Raw genomic sequence first — 27,771 nt, forward strand, 5'->3', positions numbered from 1 at the left:
TGAGACAGCAACTTCCATAATAATGAAACAACCAGGCTTTCGAAGAAGTTGGTTTGTCACGGGGCGGCACGGTGGCGCAGCAGGTAGTGTCGCAGTCACACAGCTCCAGGAACCTGGAGCTCGATTCCCGCTCCGGGTGACTGTCTGTGAGGAGTGTGGTGTGTTCTCCCTGTGTCTGCGTGGGTTTCCTCCGGGTGCTCCGGTTTCCTCCCACAGTCCAAAAAACACACGTTGGTAGGTGGATTGGCGACTCGAAAGTGTCCGTAGGTGTGAGTGAATATGTGTGAGTGTGTGTTGCCCTGTGAAGGACTGGCGCCCCCTCCAGGGTGTATTCCCGCCTTGCGCCCAATGATTCCAGGTAGGCTCTGGACCCACCGCGACTCTGAATTGGATAAGGGTTACAGATAATGGATGGATGGATGGTTTGTCACGGATATCCCCAGGTTGTTGTGCGCGCGCCAACCACGAGGTAGCGCGCGCGCGCCGCTCTGCCTGCGGATTCGAAGGGAGCGCGAGCGGAGAGAGTAAAACGCAGCGGAGAATGAACAACAAATTCGACGCGTGAGTAATTTCTAAAGTCCCCAGAATAGTTTTATGCGCCGTTTAAGGCCGTGTTTCCGTTGTGTCGATGTAAAACCGGCGGTATACGGGTCATCGGTGCGGTGCAGCTCAGAAGAGGTGTGTCTCTCCTCTCTCTCTCTCACACACACACGCGTTTACTGAGGGCTCCACTGAGCGAATGACAGCACACACACACACAGAACCCTAAACCTGACATCAAGAACACGATGTAAATACACTTAGTGTTTTTTTGTCTGAAGACTTTTAATTTGCTGTAAACTCTGCGGCGGTGTGGCCTCGCAGGCCTCAGTCTAATCCCCGGTTTAGTAGTGAATGTACAGCGGGGGCTGGTGGCTCACTACGTGGCCACAACCAGCTCCTCTCGTCGCTTTCTGCGATTTACACCGGGATTTAGCACTTAGCCTCTCACCGACATTTATCTCCTCATATCTGCCCCGTGTTGACACCCACTGAGATAAGTCACATAGCACTAAATAACAGTCTGAATAGGCATTAATGTGGTGTAAATGACCAGGGCTAACGTTAATTATTTGTATTCAAGGTTACGCCCTTGTTATAACACGCTTTCTGCCCAAGTCCTGATTTCCAATGCCAGGTCTAATGCGTGCTCAGTCTTTATTTATAAATTCGTGGATATAATTATAAACATTAAAATGTCTTTAATTTTAAATCTCTAGTTAATGTTAATTAGCTCCACACAGCTGAACTTTGTAGTGCTACAATTAGAGACTCTAGACTTGTGTGTTGCTCAGCCCCTTTCACTGTGTTCTTCTGTGGTCAGGACCCACACAGCCCGGGTTTTCTTTGGGCAGTGGGTCATTATCAGCACTGCAGTGGCATTGACGTGGTTCCTGAGCTGCTGCTGCTGGGGTTTTAAAACTGTGTACACTCAGACACACCTTTCCTGTCAGTCCAGCTTTTGGTGCAAAGTTGCTGCACAGTTTGTGTTAATCATCTTCCAGTACTTCATCTGTGATCAAAGAATGCTGTATGAGAGAGTATTCACAATTCATTGACAGTCTAATTGAAATATAGAACTGATCTCTGTAAAAAGCAGTGCTATACCCTTTATTGGGTTACATATCTATTTTTGTGAACGTGCAACAAAACTAAACTCGAGTTACACATGAGCTTCAGTGGGAATTCAAACAGTGAATAAACACTTACAGACAGTATACACTTCAGACACCAAACACCGCTTCACCTTAAAAGATACAGTCGCTTCTTACTCGCACGCACCGCTCCACCTTAAAAGATACAGTCGCTTCTTACTCGCACGCACCGCTCCACCTTAAAAGATACAGTCGCTTCTTACTCGCACGCACCGCTCCACCTTAAAAGATACAGTCGCTTCTTATTCGCACGCACCGCTCCACCTTAAAAGATACAGTCGCTTCTTACTCGCACGCACCGCTCCACCTTAAAAGATACAGTCGCTTCTTATTCGCACGCACCGCTCCACCTTAAAAGATACAGTCGCTTCTTACTCGCACGCACCGCTCCACCTTAAAAGATACAGTCGCTTCTTACTCGCACGCACCGCTCCACCTTAAAAGATACAGTCGCTTCTTACTCGCACGCACCGCTCCACCTTAAAAGATACAGTCGCTTCTAACTCGCACGCACCGCTCCACATTAAAAGATAGTCGCTTCTTACTCACACGCATTGCTCCCCCTTAAAAGATACAGTCGCTTCTTACTCGCACGCACCGCTCCACCTTAAAAGATACAGTCGCTTCTTACTCACACGCACCGCTCCACCTTAAAAGATACAGTCGCTTCTTACTCGCACGCACCGCTCCACCTTAAAAGATACAGTCGCTTCTTACTCACACGCATTGCTCCCCCTTAAAAGATACAGTCGCTTCTTACTCACACGCATTGTTCCCCCTTAAAAGATACAGTCGCTTCTTACTCACACGCATTGTTCCCCCTTAAAAGATACAGTCGCTTCTTACTCACACGCACCGCTCCACCTTAAAAGATAGTCGCTTCTTACTCACACGCATTGTTCCCCCTTAAAAGATACAGTCGCTTCTTACTCACACGCACCGCTCCACCTTAAAAGATAGTCGCTTCTTACTCACACGCATTGTTCCCCCTTAAAAGATACAGTCGCTTCTTACTCACACGCATTGCTCCACCTTAAAAGATACAGTCGCTTCTTACTCACACGCATTGCTCCACCTTAAAAGATACAGTCGCTTCTTACTCACACGCACCGCTCCACCTTAAAAGATACAGTCACTTCTTACTCACACACACCGCTCCACCTTAAAAGATACAGTCGCTTCTTACTCACACACCGTACCTTAATGTAAACAACCAGAGAGGACTGTATTTCCCCAGAGTCGTAGATGTTCTCTTTAAATGAGCCTGGTGAATGCTGCTGGTGCCTATGACAGAATTAGATCTTGGTCCATCTTTGATTCATTATACCAAAAAATGACTTTCATACTCAAGTACACAAGTTTTTAACCCTGTTTCTGTTTAACACACTGTTCTGAATAAATATGTGTTTTCTTGCTAGAAACTAGTAAATATTTGGGAGTTCTATGTAGAATGCAATTAAAAACAAGCATTTCTGATTTGTTTATTCTCTTGAAAGTTTGTTTGACGATGAACAAAGAAGAGTTTTCCATTATTTTTGAATACCAGTTTGATCAATTCATTCATTCATTCATTCATTCATTCACTGTCTGTGACCTTTATCCAGTTCAGGGTGGTGGAGGAACACACCCTGGAGGGGGCGCGAGTCCTTCACAGGGCGAGACACACTCACACATTCACTCACACACTTACACCTACGGACACTTTTGAGTCGCCAATCCACCTACCAATGTGTGTTTTTGGAGCGTGGGAGGAAACCGGCGCACCCGGAGGAAACACACGCAGACACAGAGAGAACACACCACACTCCTCACAGACAGTCACCCGGAGGAAACCCATGCAGACACAGGGAGAACACACCACACTCCTCACAGACAGTCACCCGGAGTAAACCCACGCAGACACAAAGAGAACACACCACACTCCTCACAGACAGTCACCCGGAGTAAACCCACGCAGACACAAAGAGAACACACCACACTCCTCACAGACAGTCACCCGGAGTAAACCTACGCAGACACAAAGAGAACACACCACACTCCTCACAGACAGTCACCCGGAGGAAACCCACGCAGACACAGAGAGAACACACCACACTCCTCACAGACAGTCACCCGGAGGAAACCCACGCAGACACAAAGAGAACACACCACACTCCTCACAGACAGTCACCCGGAGGAAACCCACGCAGACACAGAGAGAACACCTACCAGCTTAATTGTCATTAGTAAAAATTAAAAACACATTTAATTTTATGTAACACATTCAGAGTTGGGACAGGGGCAGATTGAGCGATGTGTTCTTCCTCAGTTCCAAATGTAAAGTGACTAACTTTTTTTAAACATTATATAAATGTTAATTTTGTGTTGGCAAATGTTGTCTTTGCCACAGAAAAAGTCATTAATGTCTTTACTGTGTTTACTGCAGGCTGAAAGATGACGATAGCGGAGATCATGACCAAGACAACGGTTCACCGAAAGACGGTGAGAAGGAAAAAGCCGAAGATGAGGAGAAGGACCAAAACACTATCAAGAAGAAGGTCTGTGACTGTTTACACACGGCTGTAAATTTAACCATAATACATTAGATATAATTGCTCAGGATTGTATATTTAAAAAAAAAACCTGGGAGTTGGTAGTGGTCCAAGCATTAACCCTCTTATTTAAATAACAAATCTGGACATGAGTTAGAGAAAGGTTGTATGTGATTGGGCGAGCCCTTTAATAGTGGCTAAAACTGGTGCCAAATAAATGTGAGGAAAAAATGGATAAAGGCAAAAAAATACCAGATGTTGACCCTGCATTTTCCCTGCTCTAACACTTCTTACTGAACTCATGAACTTGATGGAAGCAGCAAAACCATTATTCCTTTGTGTTGTAGCCTGTGGTTCCTGGAGCAGGGGAACACCCTCTGCAGTATAACTACACGTTTTGGTACTCCCGGAGAACCCCAGGCAGACCTGCCAGCACACAGAGCTATGAACAGAACATCAAACAAATTGGCAGCTTTGCATCGGTGAGTCTCACTCCCACACACTTTGAATTATAAAGAATATCTCTTCTGCTCGTTCATACTGGGTTTCTTGAGTTAATCATGATCCCAAGTGTTACTGTGTGTACACTGAAAGCAATAAAATGGCTCAGTGTCTCCCGTGCAGCAGGTGAGGAGTGGGGAGCGGTTCCGGCAGTGGACTGAACTGCATCACCACGCAAACTACGTTTTTAAAGGAACAGCAACCAGTTAAAGAGGCTTTATCCATTTACAAAATGATCACAACTCTGACAGCGATATGTTTATGGAACAATAACCTTTTTTGACACAAATGTCCACTGTTATTAATAAAAAAAAGTAGCTTTACTCAAACATTCAGAGCAAATATTATTTACACTTTTTTTTAATAAAGAATAAAACAAACTGTAAAGTTTCACTGTAAACAACTGACTCTCACTGAAAACGAATGACTTCAGCGTGTCGCTCTCAGTGTGCACACAGAGTAAGACTTTGCTGTCTACGTGTACCATCAAAAATGAAACACACTCTTAGATCTAAACATGCTGTGTGCACAGAAACTGCTGCTCTATGTATTTTAAATAACATCCATTGCTAATAGAAAATGAGTTAATTTAATCACTTTAATGCACCCTGTATCTTTAGACCTCGTGTTTACATGACGCTTTCTGTGTTCATGTCTCATCAGGCTCGATCCCACAATGTTTTCAGGGCTAAAATAACAAAAAAAAAAAACCCTGTAGAATGCACACAGTTTAACATTCAGTCTGTCGTACAGGTGGAGCAGTTCTGGCGTTTTTACAGTCACATGATCAGACCAGGTGATCTGACTGGCCACAGTGACTTCCATCTTTTTAAAGAAGGAATCAAACCCATGTGGGAGGTGTGTATTTTTACAATTTATAAGCAATTAAAATATATATAGAATAAATTGACCTTCATTACTGTTCATGAATTAGAATAATGGAAACCTAATGTTTAAGTGAAGAGTTAAAACCTATGAGAAAAGGAACATGATTCCTTTTGTTTATTTGAGCTTGTCTTCTCTATCATTCCTCTTTTTTGTTCATTTCCTCCCCCTCTCTCCCTATAGGATGATGCTAATAAGAGTGGCGGGAAGTGGATCATTCGACTGCGTAAGGGTCTGGCCTCACGTTGCTGGGAGAATTTGATTTTGGCTATGCTTGGGGAGCAGTTCATGGTTGGTGAAGAGATCTGTGGAGCTGTGGTCTCTGTACGCTTCCAGGTACTACTTCACTACAGTAGAACACATTTATTTATTGATTTATTTTTATTTAATATTACACCTGTATAGCGCCTTTATAGACACCCAAGGACGCTTTACATTCGACATTCAATACACTCTCTCTCACACACACGACCGTCCACCTGGAGGACTGCATCAGGTTTCACTCAGGATAGAGCATCAATCCATATCTGGGGACACACATTCACACACACACTTACTGATATTCATTCACATACACACACACTTACACACTCATTCACATACACACACACACACACTCATTCACACACACACACACACACACTGACACTCATTCACACACACACACACACACACTGACACTCATTCACACACACACTTACTGACATTCATTCACATACACACTCATTCACACACTCACATACTCAATCACACACACACACACTTACACACTCATTCACACACACACTTACTGACATTCATTCACATACACACTCATTCACACACTCACATACACTCAATCACACACACACACACTTACACACTCATTCACACACACACTTACTGACATTCATTCACATACACACTCATTCACACACTCACATACACTCAATCACACACACACACACTTACACACTCATTCACACACACACTTACTGACATTCATTCACATACACACTCATTCACACACACACACACACTTACACACTCATTCACACACACACTTACTGACATTCATTCACATACACACTCATTCACACACTCACATACACTCATTCACACACACACACACACACACACTTACACATTCATTCACATACACACTCATTCACACACTCACATACACTCAATCACACACACACACACTTACACACTCATTCACACACACACTTACTGACATTCATTCACATACACACTCATTCACACACACACTTACTGACATTCATTCACATACACACTCATTCACACACACACACACTTACACACTCATTCACACACACACTTACTGACATTCATTCTCACACACACACACACCAGGGCAGTTATTAGAGAGAAGCTAATTCACCTCACCTCCATGTGTTTGGACTGTGGGAGGAAACCGGAGACCTGGAGGACACCCACGCAGACACAGGCAGAACACGGAAACTCCACCCAGATGAGACTTGAACCCAAGATCCCAGCTCTGAGAGGAGAGCGAGCTCAGCACCGAGCCACTGTTTCTCCCCAAATCAAACCATTATCTGATTCGCTAGCCGCCTCCTGACAGTTTAGCTGGTCGCTCTACATTTAAAAAGGTTAAGGGGCATGAAGTTGATTAAATTTACATCAATCAATCAGTCTTTTTATTTATATAGCACTTTTCACCACAGAAAGTTGTCACAAAGCAGCTTCACAGAGATCTGGGTCTGAGCTCCTATGAGCAAGCCAGGAGCAACAGTGGCAAGGAAAAACTCCCTCAGCACACAAGGAAGGAACCAAGAGTCATACGGGGAACACATCCTCCTCGGGTCGACACCGGAGACACAACCGAGAACAGAACAGAAGTAAAAGTGAAGTGATGGAGAGAGTGAGTTACAGTAAAGTGAAGGTGAAACATTAGTGAAATGAGTCTGAGGAAGGAGGAGGTGGCAGTGATTCTGTCGAAGGGTAAAAGCAGGTGCAGAGTTAATTTGAGATAAAACAGCATCTCTGCACAACCAAGCGTGATACTGTAGGTGAGACAAGGCCAGGATCTTGTACTGGACACACAGGGTCAGGGGCTGGATCAGGGCAACACTGGAGAGCAGCAGGAACAGGACGTCTCAAGGCATGAGAGAGACAGGAGAAAGAAAACCAGGCAAAGGGCAAAAATATAAAGGGGTCAGTAGGTTCATGGTAAAGCAGGGGCAAAACTGTCCTGTGAAAAATAAAAGAGGGAGGGAGGGAGGGATCGGCGGTCACCAGTTACCAGTGAGATAACTAAAAAGCTGTAGCTATGGTAGTATGACAGGGTTCATACAAAGTGGTAAGATAAAAGCCTTGGTTCACTGTTTACACCGAGCAGTGGAGGGCAGGGGCTAGGCCCAAGTTTAACTTTTTTAATTATTTTCTCTGTTTTTGTACTTGATTGAACTCATCAGTTAAAAGCACACTTCAGCTGGGCTTGCGAGGGTTAACTGGAAGTGAGGCTCTTAATTTGAAAACCATTGTGTGAATGTGTGTTTAGGAGGATATCATTTCTATCTGGAATAAAACAGCAAGTGACCAGGCAACTACTGCTCGCATCAGAGACACACTGCGCCGGGTCTTGAACCTGCCCCCAAACACCATCATGGAATACAAAACACACACTGACAGCATCAAGTGAGTAAATGGGTGCACATACACATTGAATGCAGTCTCAACCTGCCTCCATACACACACACACACACAGAGAGAGAGAGAGAATTAAAGGAACTCAAGGTAATATATTTACCTTGAAATTACAGCTTCAAAATCATTGTGATGTTAAACTGAGCTGTAACACGGAGAATCGAGCCTCTGTTGTTGCTAATCTGGACTCAGCACTGCAGAAACTGCACTATGTAAGTTTTGGAGTAGGGTAGGAAACCACCCCCTCCCCCTTGGTTTCAGTATAGTTTTGTAAAATTAATTTACACAAAGGGGAGCCCCAGGGCCAAACCCCCAAACTCTACCTAGTGTTCCTTTAAAGTGATTTACATTTCTGACTGAGAAGTGTTTGTGCATTTTTCTAACGTGTGTGTGTGTGTGTGTGTTCTCAGGGCCTGGGAGGATTTCCATGGTCTGGTGAATGCTAGTGGTGGTCGCTAGCTATTCATCACAAGCAAAAAAAAAATGCAAGGGGTAAGAGCAGCATAACCCTCCAAACAGAACAGAAACCATTTTAAACCTCTTATGAATTCTTTAATGTTTTGTTGTAAGTAACGATATGGAGCTAATTAACCACAGAGTGGCAGTGCGCTGGCTGTAAATGTGATACTGTGCCAGTAAATTGAAATGTATAGCACCTATTCAATGTAAAACACGGTCGTTAATGGATAGTGTAACAATGCTTTGTCTTTTTGTTATTTTTAGGTTTTGTTTACTTCTTTGTGGATGAAGAAGATATTTGTACCATTTTTAAAATCAAAAACTAAATGGACACTGAGAACTGGCGAGACGTTGTTCTGTTAAAAGCTTGTGGAGCTGAAACACCCCTGAAAGGTTCCGCAGCCAGCGCTCAATGACTGCAAGCTCTCTCTCTCGGTCCAGCAGGGGGAGCCTGCAGAAACATGCCGCGGAGACAGCGCCTACTGTGGCTCAGACGAAAGCTGGTGGAAACGGTGTATCATTTTGTACAGGAAGGTCACATTTACCTTAATTAGCTTGATGTTCATAGAATGTTCAGCCACACCTATAGCCCCCTTTAGAAAGAGTACTTTAATTTTACATTGTAACAGACAGGGTTGCATCTTATAGTGCAGTATTTTAACTACAGTGTTAAGAGAGGAATGTTGTTGAATTTAGAGCTGTTGTATAAAACAAAAATATATATATATTTCTAAAGTAATTGGAAGAAGATGGGGTCTGCTCCTCGTCTTTTTCTGTGTCGAGCTGATGGTGTTGATGCCTAAGAGACGTTGCTGCCTATCGCACTGTGCCTGGCCAGGACTGGCCTCTGCTGGTTTTTCTGTGACTCCACCGTGGAAGGACAGCGCAGTTGCTGTGCTCCAATATTTTACCCCTGACCCAGAACTGTTTCTCCTCCACCAGGAAGTAAAATTTAAGAATGGTAGAGGTTTAACTCTTGTGCGACTACATCTTTTACATACCACCTGGAAGTTGTTGGTTCTGGAGCTGTTGGTGTTTAAGGTAATGTTTTTTTATTACAATTGACTGATGATAGCAATAAATGTTGAATATGCAGATGCTGCTAACTCTGGACGATGGCATGATGTCCTTTTGTCCACTGCTGTCAACACCCCGCAGTCTGTACATACAACAAATGTTTGTAAACACCTGCTCAACCAATGCCTCCTCTGGAATAGAGTTAATAAGGGGTGTGCCCTTTTTACATTCAGTAACACACACTACAATTCTACAATTCTGGGGAAAGTACATGTTGAGTGCATACAGCAACAAGAACGTTTTTGGAAAGGTCGGGTTTCCACACGCTGGTCCATTTTATATCAGCTGTAACTTTCCAATCAATTATTTTTAGCATTTTCATAATAAATTTCAAAGAATCATAAAAGCTGACATTTTAAAGGAACAGTAGGTACAATTTGGTATTTTTGCTCTGAGGCTCCTCCTACAGTTCATTCATTCATATTCTGTCACCAAGTATCCAGATCAGGGCCACAATGGGTCTGGAGCCAACCCAGAATCACTGGGTGCACGGTGGGAACTAAACGGGTTGATACACACTCACTGACACTTTTGAGCCTTCACTTACCAACGTGTTTTTGGAGCGTGGGAGGAAACCGGAGCACCCAAAGGAAACCCACGCAGACACAGAGAGAACACACCACACTCCTCACAGACAGTCACCCAGAGGAAACCCACACAGACACAGAGAGAACACACCACACTCCTCACAGACAGTCACCCGGAGGAAACCCACGCAGGCACAGGGAGAACACACCACACTCCTCACAGACAGTCGCCCGGAGGAAACCCACGCAGACACAGAGAGAACACACCACACTCCTCACAGACAGTCACCTGGAGGAAACCCATGCAGACACAGAAAACACACCACACTCCTCACAGACAGTCACCCGGAGGAAACCCACGCAGACACAGGGAGAACACACCACACTCCTCACAGACAGTCACCCAGAGGAAACCCACACAGACACAGAGAGAACACACCACACTCCTCAGTCACCCAGAGGAAACCCACACAGACACAGAGAGAACACACCACACTCCTCACAGACAGTCACCCAGAGGAAACCCACACAGACACAGAGAGAACACACCACACTCCTCACAGACAGTCACCCGGAGGAAACCCACGCAGGCACAGGGAGAACACACCACACTCCTCACAGACAGTCGCCCGGAGGAAACCCACGCAGACACAGGGAGAACACACCACAAAAATTAGCAAAAACAATGTGTCACTGGACAAATATGTACAGACTGCACTGTAATTTAAATTACAGATTTGTTCATCTGACAATTATACAATCAATGAAATGCATTAATTGTTAACAGCAGTCATTTTTATTTATTAATTTATTTTTAAATCCTTTACATTTTTAAGGCTTTGTTTTTTAGCTTCCTTCTGAGCTCCTGTTTTCCTTTGATGCTTCAGCTCATTTCAAAGAACATAAGATTCTGCAAAGACAGCAGAGTGATGTAGTGTTCAGGTTCGTGTTCAGGAAGATCAAAATTCAGATTTGAATCTGCCAGAGGAGAAACTCACCAGGAGAAATGCAGCAGCAAGCAGCAGCACTTTGGTTTTCACACACAGATTCTGTGGAACTGAGAAAGACAGAATCACAGTCCGTTATAAACACAGTAAAATTTCACTCATTCATTCAGTGATTTTCTGTAACTGCTGCATCCTCCTCTTTAGGGCGACTGTTACTGTCACCAACATCAGTAGTGGCATAGCCAACTGACCAACTGACTGTGGGAGGGAAACCATGCACACACAGGGAGAATACGCCAAACTCCTCACAGATTTGCAGGAGGGTTTAAACCTAGAAACTCAAATTCCAGGAGCAGATAGCAACCCATTTTAGAGAGCCACAGCGCAGCCCGGCAGCTCATTACACAGTGTTTATCAGGGCACGCTAGTGTACTAGATTTAACAGGAAAGATGTTCTAGTCAATGTTTCTATAAAACTATAAATCCTACATCTTCTCGATAGCAACTTACACTGCAGAACATCTCCAGGTAAAAATACGCCAGCATGTGGACGCTGGGAGAACTTACTGTCCAAGCCAAAAAGCTCATGGTCCATGTTACGGGGCTCGTTGTAGCCAGGCCATTTCTTCCATATACTTCCAATGCGTTCGCCGATCACCGAGACAACCTCGAGTGGAAGAGCCAGAATAAAACATTAAGGAGATTTCACTGTTTTCAGGAGGAATCACTGTCACTTTATTTCAATAAACACCCACCGCAACCCAGGAGCTCTTTAGATATAATAATAAATAAATGGATTAAATAGTATTTTACTGACAGTGAACCGATCATTTAAAGAGACGTTATGTCTTCACCAATGTGACAGAATGCATGATGTTGTATCCTTCATCATCGACAAAGATTCTGAGACCATCCTCATATTCATCTTAAGTCCAACACTTTGTGAACCTTTCTAAAGTGCAGCCATTGTAGACACAGACTGTATATTACACACGTTTTACAGTTTCCATAGAAATAACCTCCATAAATGAGTCTGAGGTGAAGATGAGGCTGCGTTGATCTGTGGAAGAGCTTCGGTTAATAATTCTTAGATGATCTGTGATCCAACATCTGGATTAGTCATAACATCTGCACCTGACCTCAGCGGTGTTTGTGTCAATCACAGCAATGTTCCAAAGCAAAGGAGGGACAGATTCAACATCTAATAAACATCCTCCTTCATCCCACATCATTAGAGATGTTCCAGTCCTGAAACTGCCCTCAAACTACAGTGGCACCGCACAGATAAATAAAAATGAATACTAGAGCTATGCCTTGTCTGTGCCTGTAGGATACAGTGAGTGACAGCTGTAGAGATGATTATAGTTTTCACTTTGGCCACAGTGCACTTTAAAAGTTACAAACATCAATATATTTTCTTCTGAAAGATGTTTTATAGAACAGTAGAAGTTTGTTCTAGTTTCAATCCAAACACTTCGACAAATCCAACTCAGGAAGCATTTTCATTTTACAGCCAAATAAATGAAGACTTAAATGAGATGGTACTGTGTGCTGTTACAAATTCAGAAGCGTGTTCACTTGTGAAAGCAGAGTGTGTCTGGAAGCTCTTGGCTCTACAGGAGAACGATGTTGATGAACTCACACCAAATACACATCACTGAATCAACAGACACAAGGCACATGACTAAAGCTTGGAGGACCCTCACCTGAAACTCCTGGTCAGCGAGACAACGGACTGGAAAACAGGAGCCTTGTATCCGTACGGAGGAAGAGCCTGCAGCGTCACACACCTCAAAATATGGTGTGAACATACTCCACCTGACGCAGAAATGTCAAACAGATCAGGCCTTTTATATTCTGTTAAAATGTCTTAGGATTAAAGTAGAGAATGTTGTTGCTTCAGCCTTTAAAATCAGCAGTTGATCAAAAAGCTTATTTGACAGACTCCGTTTTTATATAAACACTGATCTAAAACCTGAGAAGAGTCAGTGTGAGTTATTAATCTCAGCCTAAATACACCTTTCTGGAGGAAGATCAAACTGAACTTTGGAGGCAAATGTGGACATTAAAATTATATTTTTATATTTACTTGAAGATAAATGATAAAAAATCTGAAATATTCTGAACGACACACTACACCCACACCTCCATTCACCCGTGCCTCAGAGGTCTGAACCCCCACAGGAACGCCACAGAGCAGTGATCATCAGGTGGTAGATCATTCTCAGCGTGAAACTGATGATGGTGGTGTGTTAGTGTGTGTTGCACTGGCAGAAATGGATCAGATACAGCAGTGCTGCTGGAAGGTGTCAGTCACAAACCACCTATTCTTTCATTTCTGGGTGTTTTTGGACAATCCTGTTATACGCTTTATATTCACCCACTGAATTTAGTTTAAAACGGTAATCTTACCGTGCACCAACTCACTTTAAAATATACTCTTCGTACTTTTGTCATTTCATTAACGTCAGGATCGTGCGGACTGACAGGAGGCGGACGCACTTTCTATAAAACAGATTTTTATTAAACAGAAGATAAAACAGACAAACTAGGACATGACAGGACCCTTAGATAAAGAATGATCTAGAGAGAGAGACACAGACAGAAAGAGAGAACTGGACCGAGAGAGAGCTAAACAGACTGAGAGAGATACAGAGGCTAAACTAGAACACAGAACTAAACACAGTACTCACAAACACAAGGAAGAATGAGACCAGGGATGTGAATCAAATCAAGAAACAATCAAGAGAGACAAGCAAACGTGGAATGTCCAACACAAGGAAGAGGGACAAGGAACTGAAATACACCACACAGACAAGGGACACCTGAAACAGATAACGAGGGGGCAGGGTTACAAATGAGACACGGACGAGGAGGCGGGACTAGGGCGGAGACATGAACAATAATAAACAGGGACAACAGACACAGAACAAGGGCGTGACAATTAAAGGAAAAAGATTAACAAGCGACAGATTTCTGTTTTTATTGAATACTACGTTTTATAAATTGAATTGTGTTTTTTCAGTTATCACTTTACAATTTATTCAATGAGTTTAAACATTTTGTTTAAAGGTTGTCCCTTCTATCAAATGAAAACTAATATAAGAAGCTGGCTGTTGCTGAATAGACAGGATCTGGACTTTCCTCTGTGGTTGTTGGACTCTTCACTGAACTGGTATCATTTTTCATGACTCCTATGAGACGCAGACATCTAAACTGTGTGTTTGCACAGACACTGCTCCTGGTGTGTGACGGACATGAGTTAGAAAGTGTGAGGGAAAGAAAGGAAATAGATCAGATTGGCACTAGAAGAGAGAGAGAGAGAGAGAAAGAGAGAGAGAGAGAGAGAGAGCTGGCAGATGAAAGAGAACAGGGGTTTGTCTGTAGTGACCCTCTCACTGAGCTCTCAGAGCCAAAAACAGTGATGTAACATGGGGTGAGCAGAGATATTAAAGTACCCCAAACATCAGGATTTAAATCAAAATACAACTTTTAATATAATATTTTGTGTCGTTGTTAGGTTTAAGACATCTGTAAAATGACAAATAAAGGTAAAAACAAATTCAAAAAAATGCAGGAATGTGGTTTCCTACCCTCCTCCAGAATTTACATAGTGCAATTTCTGCAGTGCTGAGCGTGTAGTAGTAACCACAGATGCTCTATTCTCCCAATCACAGCTTAGTGGAGCATCACAATGATTTTGAAGCTATAATTTTAAGTTAAAAATATCACATAGTGTCCCTTTAATTATTCATCCTGTGTATTAGAAAATGTTTGACGTATAATTGAATTAAAATATAATATGAAATATTTCTCTGTTCTAGTTTGAATGAGACTTCGGAAACGATTCTTTAAGAGAATGCAGTTAGTCCATGAGCCAGGCCAGTGCTTCTCTGTTTGCCTTTGGATCAACTCCAGCGTGAGACGTAGACTGAACTCACTTTTCTGAGACTGTGAAAACCTCTGATTATAAACGGAGACAGTTGTGAGACACGACACAGATTTCTAGTGGTTAGTTTGGGGGGTGTTAGGGGGTACCTTTGATGCACGGTGCCGATGAGCTCCCTCTGAGCCGTGTACACTCTCATTTCCATCAGGCAGCATCCCAGACAGCACGAGTCTGCCCTCAGCGGCCTCTCAAACTGGAAAACAGGCTGGTGGTCCTGCTGAAACCCCTGGATAAAACAGGAGCGAGCTGGACCACAGCAGTGCAAACACACGCAGGAGCTCTCTGAAAAAGAGAAAGAGCAGAAATAAGAGTGTGAATGAGCACTGGGGAGATGTTTATGACAATGTTTTTTTCCATTTATTTATCATTGGTGTTCAGTAACTTTAAAAACGTAATGAGCTTTTAACATCTCATCCCATAATTACCTTCCACAGCAACAAACAGCTGTTGTCTGGTTTCGGAGGCAATGCTGTATGTTTTGTGAGAGGTGCATCGTGGACCTGAAACGGTAGTGAAAATCTGTGCCGGAGTTCATGGATTAAACTGCATTTGTAACCTGTAAATGATGAAGTATTGCATTCTTTAATTAACCATGACATCTTTAAATGTAGCACAGTGGCACAGCAGGAAGCGTCGCAGTCACACAGCTCCAGGGATCAAGAGGTTGTGGGTTCAAGTCCCGCTCCGGGTGACTGTCTGTGAGGAGTGTGGTGTGTTCTCCCTGTGTTTGTGTGGGTTTCCTCCGGGTGACTGTCTGTGAGGAGTGTGGTGTGTTCTCCCTGTGTTTGTGTGGGTTTCCTCCGGGTGACTGTCTGTGAGGAGTGTGGTGTGTTCTCCCTGTGTCTGCGTGGGTTTCCTCCGGGTGACTGTCTGTGAGGAGTGTGGTGTGTTCTCTCTGTGTCTGCGTGGGTTCCCTCCGGGTGACTGTCTGTGAGGAGTGTGGTGTGTTCTCCCTGTGTCTGCGTGGGTTTCCTCCGGGTGACTGTCTGTGAGGAGTGTGGTGTGTTCTTCCTGTGTCTGCGTGGGTTTCCTCCGGGTGACTGTCTGTGAGGAGTGTGGTGTGTTCTCCCTGTGTCTGCGTGGGTTTCCTCTGGGTACTCCGGTTTCCTCCCACGCTCCAAAAACACATGTTGGTAAGTGGATTGGAGACTCAAAAGTGTCCATAAGTGTGAGTGTGTGAGTGAATGTGTGAGTGTGTGTTGCCCTGTGAAGGACTGGTGCTCCCTCCAGGGTGTATTCCTGCCTTGCACCCAATGATCCCAGGTAGGCTCTGGACCCACTGCGACCCTGAACTGGATAAGGGTTACAGACAATGAATGGATGGATATTTAAATGTACACAATGACCTTTTTTGTTTTTGTGGGCTGTTTTTGAACGTTAATGTTTTTTAAAAACACTATAATAATAGTAAATATAATGTTGACACATCTTCGGCCCACAACAATCCAGTTTGAACCTAATCAGCATTCAGAAAAATGCTGATACTAGATATTGATATTAAATTAAATAATTCTGATAAACGGTTACAAAAATTGAATGAATGAAAATGAAATACTGAGTCACTGCCAGATCATTATAAACACTGGTTTATAAGCTTTTTTAATTCTGAATTTATGGGAAGCAGTTGACAGTGCTGGTTGTGGAGGTGGGAAGTGAACAAAACACATCTCTTTTTAACTTCCTGTTCTGGTCTGAACCTCTCACCTTGCAGCTCAGGTTTGGCAGTGATGTGCAGCTGACTGACTGTTCTAAGAGCAGTGAGAGCTGCTGGTAACCCTTCAGTGATCCAAAGCGCCTCTGTGTCCACACTGCTCAGCTTCTGACCTGCTGTCAGACCTCCTTCACCTTCACTGGATACTGCATTCTGTGCAGCGTGAGCTTGTGTGTAGTCAGAGAGGGTAGAGGGCTCCTGCACATCTGCGGTGGGTCTCCACTTCCTGCTGATATTTCTGACCAGCATTTCTATGTGCTTCTCTCTCTCCAGACTAAACGGCAGAGGCTGCGCTGTTAGAGTGGACATCTGAGAGAGAGAGAGAGAGTTAGGAAGCAGAGAGTTGGAGCTTAGGGAAAGGACTCCTATTAAAATGAATTACTAGCACTTCACCACAACAAACAAGCAAAATAACAACATGCTCCTGAAGCTACGACATCATTAAGAGACGAAGAACTGATGTTCTCACCGTTGGGGTTGTTCCTCCGTGGCTCTGTCCACTCCTCTGTGTTTCGGAGCACCCCTCCGTGGCTCTGTTCACTCCTCTGTGTCTCTGAATGCTCTTTACACTCACTGCATCAACTGCCCTCTGAAACAGCAGGGTCTGGGGGATGGCACTTCTGCTGATGCTGGGCGCCCAGAAACCTCTTAAAGGCTGCAGTGTAACTTGTGTTCGTGAGGTCATATCCTCTCTTATCCTCCTCACTCCAGGATGTGCCGTGTTGAACACCACTCATGCATGTAATTTAGACCCTACTCAAAGCTCTTAGTGAGAAAACACACACACGCACACTTGTATCTGTGAATCATGGGGACATGACACTTCTTTTCTTTTTGTGGAAACTTATCATTAACATTAATTTCCTTAAGTGCTACAAGCTTAATCCTAACCCTGACTTTAACACAACCTTAAAACAGGTCTCCATCATAAAATGTAATGATTTACTTTGTGTGGAGCAGCTGGTGGTCCTCCACCAGGAAGAAAATAACCCAGAATATGAGTGTTAACAGGTTACCAGGTCCCCACAATGTGTTATATTCTATATACTAGTACACACACACACACACACACACAGAGAGAGACAGAGAGAGAGAGAGAGAGAGAGAGAGAGAGAGAGAGATCATACTTCTAAACAACAGATATAAAAATAAAAGTGCGGCACTGTGGCACATTCTTGGCTTCAGAATAAACAGCCGCACAGAACAAAATGAGGTGTAAACAAACAATATTTATTAAAAACTCAAAAAAGCACAAGCAAACTTTAGTGGATAAAAATGGTTCTCCTCCAGACTGTGATCAGGTCATGGTCCGTACTCCCTCAGCCTGTAGCGTTCACAGGGGCCAGTGTGGGCAGGTAGTTTTTGGGGTCTCCGGGGAAGGGCAGAGAAGGGGCCTGGTTGAAATGACCCATGAGGAAGATTCCAATGGTCCCCAGAACAAACAGCATCGCCATGGTGATGAAGCAGAGCCTGTCAATCACCCTGGCAACCAGGAACCACTCCTCATTCTCCTATGGAGAGAGCAAAGCAGGATCATCCACAGCGCAAACATCCGGACAGAGCTCCACAAATCCTTTTCAGAGGCTTCCTTATCCCCAGGACAAACATTAGCACTGCTCTTATTCCAGCTGTTCACAAGTCAAATTAAACTCTCCATAAAGGCCTGAGAATATCAGTGTTTTTCCAAAGTAGAAGAGAATCAGTACAATTTAAATAATGTAAATACATTACATTATTAAAATAAAATCATTTAAATATTGTGAAATACAAGAAATACAGTGCCTTGCGAAAGTATTCGGCCCCTTGAACTTTTCAACCTTTTGCCACATTTCAGGCTTCAAACAAAATCCAACTGTTTGGCCACAATGCAAAACGATATGTTTGGCGTAAAAGCAACACAGCTCATCACCCTGAACACACCATCCCCACTGTCAAACATGGTGGTGGCAGCATCATGGTTTGGTCCTGCTTTTCGTCAGCAGGGACAGGGAAGATGGTCAAAATTGATGGGAAGGTGGATAGGGCCAAATACAGGACCATTCTAGAAGAAAACCTGTTGGAGTCTGCAAGAGCCCTGAGACTGGGACGGAGATTTATCTTCCAACAAGACAATGATCCAAAATATAAAGCAAAATCTACAACGGAATGGTTCACAAATAAACGTATCCAGGTGTTGGAACGGCCAAGTCAAAGTCCAGACCTGAATCCAATCGTGAATCTGTGGAAAGAGCTGAAGACTGCTGTTCACAAACGCTCTCCATCCAACCTCACTGAGCTCCGGCTGTTTTGCACGGAAGAATGGGCAAGAATTTCAGTCTACAGAGTGTTAACGCAAGGGGGCAGAATAATATCGCACACCCCACTTTTCAGTTTTTTATTTGTTTGACACCATCCAATTAATTTCATTCCACTTCATGATTGTGTCCCACTTGTTGATTCTTCACAAAAAATTTAAATTTTATATCTTTATGTTTGAAGCCTGAAATGTGGCAAAAGGTTGAAAAGTTCAAGGGGCCGAATACTTTCGCAAGGCACTGTATGATCAATCACTTTGGTTCTTCAAATCATAATAGTCCTACTCTTACAGTTACTATCTAGAGACTGACATTCATTCATTAATTGTCTGTAACCCACACAGGGAGAACACACCACACTCCTCACAGACAGTCACCCGGAGGAAACCCACACAGACACAGGGAGAACACACCACACTCCTCACAGACAGTCACCCAGAGGAAACCCACGCAGACACAGGGAGAACACACCACACTCCTCACAGACAATCACCCGGAGGAAACCCACGCAGACACAGGGAGAACACACCACACTCCTCACAGACAATCACCCGGAGGAAACCCACACAGACACAGAGAGAACACACCACACTCCTCACAGACAGTCACCCAGAGGAAACCCACGCAGACACAGGGAGAACACACCACACTCCTCACAGACAATCACCCGGAGGAAACCCACACAGACACAGAGAGAACACACCACACTCCTCACAGACAATCACCCGGAGGAAACCCACGCAGACACAGAGAGAACACACCACACTCCTCACAGACAGTCACCCAGAGGAAACCCACACAGACACAGGGAGAACACACCACACTCCTCACAGACAATCACCCGGAGGAAACCCACGCAGACACAGGGAGAACACACCACACTCCTCACAGACAATCACCCGGAGGAAACCCACGCAGACACAGAGAGAACACACCAGACTCCTCACAGACAGTCACCCGGAGGAAACCCACGCAGACACAGGGAGAACACACCACACTCCTCACAGACAGTCACCCGGAGGAAACCCACACAGACACAGAGAGAACACACCACACTCCTCACAGACAGTCACCCGGAGCAGGACTCCAACCCACAACCTCTAGGACTCTGGAGCTGTGACAGAGACACTACCTGCTGCACCACCGTGCCGCCCTTTTTAAATATTTTTGTTTTATTTTCATATTGTATTGGTTGTGTCTGCACTCACACTTTGGAAGTCATTCTGCTGCTTGGTGCTCTCAGCAATGTGTTTACAGGATTCTACACACTGCTTCACCTCTGCTGAGGCCAGGGCCAAACTGGAGCTCAGGTCCTGCTCTGTGTCTCCTCCAAGACTGGTGTCTGTGGTAAGAAAAACGCTGAGTCATATGATGTAGCCTCAGTTTAGTTCCAACCCCCATCTAACACCCAGAGATCCAGTGTGGGAGGAATCCACAGCTGTTTATCCACTATAGGGTTGATTATAAGTTGTAGGTCAGTCAGCGTAGGCTGATGTCACATGTTCTATTTAAAACAATAAAAAATTAAACATTAGAACATTAAAGGTCACATGAATGCACTGTCAGAGGCACTGCTTGATAATGTTTTGGTCTAAAGCACGAAGGGTTTCACCAATCTACTGTTATTGACTTTTATAGTGTGTGTGTGTGTGTGTGTGTGTGTGTGTGTGTGTGTGTGTGTGTGGAAAGCTCACGGATCTTTTCCAGAGCGTTCCCAATGAGCCCATCCCTCTCCTTCAGTTTGTTGAACATCAGCTCAGAACGTGCTGTTTTCAGCATGTATTCATCTGCCTTCATAATGAGTCCCAGAGAGCTGCGCCTCCTCACAGGGAACGATCTGTCCACTCCGTTTACTCCGCGATGAGGAGTCCAGCGCTGCATTCTCATCCTCAGCAGCCGAGGAAAAATGTTTAACAAAATCTGAGGGTCAGAATAAAGAGGAATTCTTATGATTCAAGCGGCTTTATACGCACCCTCTCTTCTTTTTTAACAGGCCCTACTCTCTACAAACATCAGAATACACTTCATAAGCAACACTTTAAAATGAATGGGAATCCCTTGTGAAAAAAGAGAGTGTATTTAAAGTGTACTACTGTGGAACCAGTGATTTGTAGCTAATCATTACTGATATTGAAATCACATTAAGTTACACTGGTATACACTGAGGGAACTAGTCGTGTGTTATTTCTGCAGCATGTTATTTATGAGCTTAGTGCTGTAAAAGTCTAATTTATTTACAGCGTTGTGGGGTGTAACACTGTACAGTGGTGTACTCTGATAGTTTTATTGGTGATTATTATCACATGCTCTGTGTTTGTTTCTATTAGTGACTTATTTTATTAATAATTTCAGCATTATTAGAGCATTAGAGTAACAAATAACATACGACTAGTTCACTCAGTGTATGTTTACTGTAACTCGTATGTTAAGTGTAATTTACACCACTTATTGATTGCACAGTTTATTGTCTGTAGCCAAAACAGATGCACCTTGATTGAGGTGTCTGCATTCTTTTGGACATTCAGTATACATCACTTACACTATTAAGATATTAAAGGGTTAACAATCAGGTTTCCATTTAAGGAAATGTATACGATTAGTATTTAAAAATTATTATTTTTTTTAAATGAAATGTAGAGCCACCTCAGTCATTTAAACCAGTGGTGTGTGTGTGTGTGTGTGTGTGTGTGTGTGTGTGTGTGTGTGTGCGTGTGTGTGTGTGTGTGTGTGCGCGTGTGTGTGTGTGTTAAATTACCTTCCTGACTTTATCGGTCATAGGGTGTGTGTTGGGGGTTCTCAGAGAGACATTTAAAACTACCACACAGTTCATTACAGTGATTGTAGTCACGGTCATCACAAACATCAAATACCTGAGCAAACACAACACAACAAGACACTTAGTTCAGTGCCAGGAAACATACAGACTGGCTTTAACAGAGCACACACCCTGAACCATCACTGCATTAGGAACACCAGAGACACTGAGGGGTTTAAAAACTCCAGCAGCACTGCTGTGTCTGATCCACTCTACACCAGCACAACACACACTAACACACCACCACCACGTCAGTGTCACTGCAGCACTGAGAATGATCCACCACCATATCACACCTGCTCTGTGGGGGTCCTGAGCGCAGTCAGTGCAGACAGGAGGTAGGTGTTCCTAATCCAGTGATCGTTCAGTGTATAATATAAAGGCAGCTACTGTATATAATCATTACACAAAATAATTCATCCACTTACTTCCCAATCAGTGGCACAACTTGAGAGGTTTCTGGAACTTTCTTAGCGATGAGGAAGAGGAAAACTGTCTGTGCCAAGAGGATGGTGACAGACATTATACACTTCTGACCACCAGCTAATCAACACACACACACACACACACACACACACACACACACACACACACACACCTGTTAGTTCATTAAAGTTCAAGAGTTTGTAAAATATAAGAATAGTTCAGATGCAGAAGTGTGGTCTCGGTAAAGAATGTGTACTTATTTCTACTTAGGAATGAATATCTATAGAGCGTGAATGGCCTATTGTCACAGTTTGATTGTTTCAGCAGTAGACAGCACTTATGATCAGATGTAATTGAGAAAAGTGTGGTGTTCCCAGGTTGTTGTGTTAGTGCATTAAACAACGTTAAGCTTTTTTTCACCAAGCGTTTTAGACTCTTCCCAAAAAGGTTACAGAAAATGAATGAATGATTATTATACACCAGGATAAATCTGAAAAGATTACATTCTAAACACTTTCTAAGTAAGTTACTTTAAAGGCTAAGCACTGCTTAATGGACCTCCATGAATATCTCACATTATTGTAGTGACTGACAGATATAAGTATGAATTAAAATGAAAATAGCTGCTTAATTTACTTTAAAACTGACAATTTTATTAAACTGACGGAAAAACCCGAGCTCGCTACGGAAATTCTCGAACGCGACCGTGACGTCACTGGTGGACAACAGCGGAACAACGCCGCGGTAAAACACCGTTATGACTGACTGTTATGACAGTATCTAGCTAAATAACCAACATTATTCATGACAATAGCCTAGCAATAAGCTAAACTCAAATGTAGAGGTACCGTTATTCTTGTAAATGTGATCGAAGTCGAACTCTAATTCATCCGACACTATAAACCTCCGTAATGCAGCTACGTAGCCGAGTATAATCTGAGCACCGAGTTTAGCGAGTCAAGCTAACGTTAACTAACACCAACTAAAACAGGCGAAGTGAGTGTCCTTACCCTGTTTACCTCCATGTTACAGAGGGACCAACGGTCTTTTAAACCTTATTCCTTCAATTAGTAAGAAATAACATGTTTTCTGACGATCAATAAACACAAGTTAGGAACTCAAATTCCACTGTATTTATTTGTTTGACACTTTCATAGAGCTGCTGCTTAGCCTTTAAATCCGTGAATTTAATATTTGTACCGTATCCTTTAGGATTCTTAGTTTGGCAAAATTCATTAAAAAAAATGTGTACAACCATTAGGGCCTGTTGTTTTGATCGAATTCCGCCTAGCAACCAGCCGAACATCATCGTCTAGTCATAGGCTAACACAGGGTGACCAGACGTCCTCCTTTCACCGAACATGTTCTCTCTCTAAAAAATGCGTCCACCTGGGATTTTTAAATTGCCAAATATGTTTGTTTTTTTGATCATCCAGTATCTGTGGGGGGTTTCACTCCTCATTGCTCACTAGCAGCTCAACACAGCCACAAGAGCTATCCACTAAAATAAGTTTAAAATAATCTTAACTAATTCGTATCTTTTTTCACTTTCACCACCCTCCCTCTTCCCTCTCCATCATCCTCCCTGATGTGTCGTACCTTTAGCGGGCAGGAAGTAGACGAGCAGACCGAGTGAGGAGAAGAGGACACAGGGCACGATGATGTTGATGACGTAAAACAGTGGCTTCCTCTGGATGATGAGGTAGAAGATGATCTCCTGATAGTCGAGGTCATCTCGGCTGTGGCGCTCATTTATCACCTTCTTAGCTGGCCGGTGCTTTATGATCCATTCACCGTTCTCTAGCCAGACAGAGCATATGCAGATTTCTTTGATGAAAAGTCAAAGAAACATGAATACCATTCACTCAGGCTACTATAAGGAAACATGGTAGAGTACAATACACTGTAGTACGGCTGACAAACCTGTGAAAGCCTCTGGATCAATTTCAATCCATTCCACAGTGGTGTTTACCTCATCAGTCAACTTCATTTCAATCTCATTAGCGCTGTAGGTCTGAGATCTGTAAATCAGCGTTTGTACAGTTTAACACGGTTGTTGTTTGTGGTTGATGGAGAATTCTGGTGTTCAGATATTGGGTCAGTGTTGATGAGTCTGTGGAGACATCATTACATTCAGTGTTAAGTATTGTGTGTAAAGAAGCTCCACCTGAAGACCATGCTGCAGTTCTGCCAGTCAAAGGGGAAGTAGTTGACTTTGATGGCACAGGCGCTGCGGTAGATAGCGGGGGGCAACCAGTAGACCCTTCCGTCTGGATCTACCAAAGCATTGGTGTAGAGGGTGATTTCGAAATGTCCATCAACACTACACACATTCACAAACAGAAGGGAGGACACAAGATTAGGGCTGAGAAACTGGCTTTTCTTTTTATTAGTAGTAGTAGTAGTATTTCTGTTGGGCCTCACTTGTTCTCCAGTATTATATCTGGAAGCCAGATGGATTTAGAGGGAATGCGTGTGCGTGTGATATTCTCATAGGCCTCAAACCCAGACCTGTCTGTCCACCTGAGTCTGTAGTCATACCACTGCTACAACAAGAACAGACAAATGAGAAAGAGAAAGTGAGTTATCAAAGCCCAGGCTGCTCTCCACACGGTCCACATGCATGGATTAAGTGCCGTATAAAATAATCATTGTTAAGAAGTAAGTGTTCACTGTAAAGTTATATTTTGATGTTTTCACTTCTTACCATTTCCACCCATACACATGTGGTCAGTGTCTCCTCCTTCTCATTCTGCAGAAGCACAGTAGAAAAGACAGATGTTCAGGGAGGTAGAATGTGGTAGGATCAAGTGACTTTCCATCTACGTGTCTGTCAACATTTTTAAACTCTGTCCCAAAGTCTGCAGACTGCTCTAACATTTCTTTTTTCTGAAATCAAGGAGTTTATATCCCTTTTTGTGGTGGAACTTCAGCTCTTGTAGTAAGGCTTTAGAGCTCGTAATCCTGCATTCAGCTGAAACAGCATTAGTGAGGTCAGTTACAGATACTCAGTGACTCAGTGTTGCTCCATCACACCCAAGACAGGGATAAACATGCCTAGCTGGTCATTGGTACTGGGCGTGGTGGTCTGAGGCACATGTGCTTTTCTCCACAGTCTCTCACTCTTCTGAGAACACTTTCCCATGGAGATCTGACCACATCCACGTATTTACATCACAGTATATTTCCTAACCTTTGTTGATATAATTCCGCTATCGATACGAACAGTTTAAAATTTACTCAAACAGAAACCTACTGGCTTTGGCAACATTAGTGTTTTTCACTTTACCAGGGAGATAAGGTTGGTGAGGGTCATCTTGAGTTTGATCTCAGTGATGTCACGGTTGTTCTCCACTGGTCTGATGTTTTTGTTATATCCTTTCATCAGGTCACTCTGCAAGGCCCCCTCCAGATTACACAGCACTTGTGTATACACACACAGACACACACACACACACAAATACAAACACACACACACAAATAGAAACACACACACACACACACACACAAATAGAAACACACACACACAAATAGAAACACACACACACACACACACACACACACAAATACAAACACACACACACAAATAGAAACACACACACACAAATAGAAACACACACACACAAATAGAAACACACACACACACACACACACACACACACACAAATACAAACACACACACACAAATAGAAACACACACACACAAATAGAAACACACACACACACACACAAATACAAACACACACACACACACACAAATAGAAACACACACACACACAAATACAAACACACACACACACACACACAAAGAGACAGAGAGAGAGGCTCACTGGTCAAACTGGTAAATTAATATTTACCTCCTGCTTTCACCGTTTAGACGCAGCTTATTAAACACAACGATCTGATTGGTTAATTCTCTTGAAAATGTATAAAGGTCTGTTATTATTTTACTGTGTAGAATACACTGATACTTTCTGCTCCTTTATATAGGTCAGTGTGGGTTAATATCAGTGTGAAGTGAGACTAGAAGTTTGTAAATAGTCCTCAGTTTATTTATTAAATGATGTTAAATACTGAGTAAAAAAGGAAAGAGTTAAATAAGCAGTGTCTTACCTGAGGGAAGGAGGCTCAGCAGAGTCCAGACAGTACCAGCTGATAGAGAGTGTGCCGTCATGATTTCAGAGCTCGGCTCAGCACTTACTCCCTCGCATTTCTAGTTCTCTTCCTCTCAGAATGAGTGTGTGATTGTACTAAAGTGAGTGACTGAGTGAGTGAGTGAGTGAGTGAGTGTGTGTTTCTGGGAGTAAGTGAGAAATGTGTGTGTTTTAGCAACCACCAGTACTGTAATGAGTGAGAAGTGTGTGTGTGTGTGTGTGTGTGTGGGAGGGTTAATAGTTGTCATTTTTGTCTCCTGTTCATGGAGGTATTTTTAGAATGGCCCTATAACGGACTGTCGCATTATCAGCTGTCACAGACCTGCACACACTCTCACACACAGTTGGGGGTTAAAGGCCAGCGGGTCAGAAGGGGTCATAAAGGGAGGCTGTGATGGGAATCTGTTGTATTTTAATACTTTATTCTCTCTCTCTCTCACACACACACACACACACACACACACACTCCCTCTGTTGTCTTCCTTCTTGAACACACTCTCTTTTTAGTAAATATCTAAATGGATTCTCAGTAGAATGGGAGCCTCTGGAGTGTCACAAACCTAAGATCCCAAGTCCAATATAATTCACCCCCAGCATTGGGTTTTGAGTGGAACTGCGTTCTCTGTTAGTGCTCCATTTAAAACCATTGGGAGGAGTTAAAGATACAGTTTGTGAGATGCGGAACTAATCATCAACAAACGCAGCTGACCTCACTATTAACCTAGTGCCATCACAAGTTACAAAACGTAGCATAAACGTTTCCAGGAGGAGTGTAGAAGCTGTGACTCTGGTACTAGAGCTGTGCAGTTAAACTAAAGCTAATCAAAACCAACATTCAGAACTACTTCTAATCACCGGAATCACGCTGCGTCTGTGGTTTGGACGTGTTCTGACTTCAGTGAAGACACCGAACGTAAAGAAGTCAAATGTAAACACTGAGATAAACCTTTAACACTGGAGTGTGTTAAACAACAACAGAATAATCGTAATCGAGGTAAAATGTTCAATTAATTGTGATAATGATTTGCAGTTGTATCGCCCAGCTCTAGCAGACACTCTGACAAAGGAGAGACAAACCTTAGACTTTAGATGGAACATTGGCCCTGTTGTGTATTAATATTCATTGTAAAA

At 43.3% G+C, this 27,771-nt stretch overlaps 3 protein-coding genes across 3 annotated transcripts; 1 reads left to right on the forward strand and 2 right to left on the reverse strand.

Moving 5' to 3' along the window:
- Positions 1-413: 413 nt before the first annotated feature.
- LOC136675758 (eukaryotic translation initiation factor 4E type 2-like) lies at positions 414-9,881 on the forward strand. Its single transcript, XM_066652503.1, has 8 exons — positions 414-561; positions 4,120-4,231; positions 4,573-4,707; positions 5,480-5,584; positions 5,795-5,947; positions 8,136-8,272; positions 8,692-8,773; positions 9,005-9,881. The coding sequence occupies exons 1-7, from the start codon at positions 416-418 to the stop codon at positions 8,738-8,740; spliced, it is 837 nt and encodes a 278-aa protein (XP_066508600.1). The 5' UTR covers positions 414-415; the 3' UTR covers positions 8,741-8,773; positions 9,005-9,881.
- A 996-nt stretch (positions 9,882-10,877) lies between these two features.
- Positions 10,878-17,554, reverse strand: LOC136676135 (phospholipid scramblase 2-like). Its single transcript, XM_066653004.1, has 9 exons — positions 17,421-17,554; positions 17,077-17,260; positions 16,945-17,004; positions 15,666-15,740; positions 15,330-15,522; positions 12,998-13,109; positions 11,859-11,958; positions 11,343-11,401; positions 10,878-11,254 (listed from the first exon to the last, which is right to left on the reverse strand). Exons 2-9 carry the CDS (start codon positions 17,258-17,260, stop codon positions 11,228-11,230), a joined length of 810 nt encoding a protein of 269 aa, XP_066509101.1. The 5' UTR covers positions 17,421-17,554; the 3' UTR covers positions 10,878-11,227.
- Positions 17,555-18,270: 716 nt separating this feature from the next.
- On the reverse strand, positions 18,271-26,660 carry LOC136675500 (acetylcholine receptor subunit gamma-like). The gene is made up of 12 exons (XM_066652048.1): positions 26,600-26,660; positions 25,776-25,909; positions 25,194-25,238; positions 24,911-25,032; positions 24,654-24,809; positions 24,410-24,507; positions 24,086-24,286; positions 22,489-22,603; positions 22,001-22,115; positions 20,940-21,165; positions 20,454-20,587; positions 18,271-18,462 (listed from the first exon to the last, which is right to left on the reverse strand). The coding sequence occupies exons 1-12, from the start codon at positions 26,658-26,660 to the stop codon at positions 18,271-18,273; spliced, it is 1,599 nt and encodes a 532-aa protein (XP_066508145.1).
- Between the last annotated feature and the right edge of the window lie 1,111 nt (positions 26,661-27,771).

The sequence above is a fragment of the Hoplias malabaricus genome, chromosome X1, assembly GCF_029633855.1.
Source record: "Hoplias malabaricus isolate fHopMal1 chromosome X1, fHopMal1.hap1, whole genome shotgun sequence".
In the NCBI taxonomy this organism is placed as follows: domain Eukaryota; kingdom Metazoa; phylum Chordata; class Actinopteri; order Characiformes; family Erythrinidae; genus Hoplias; species Hoplias malabaricus.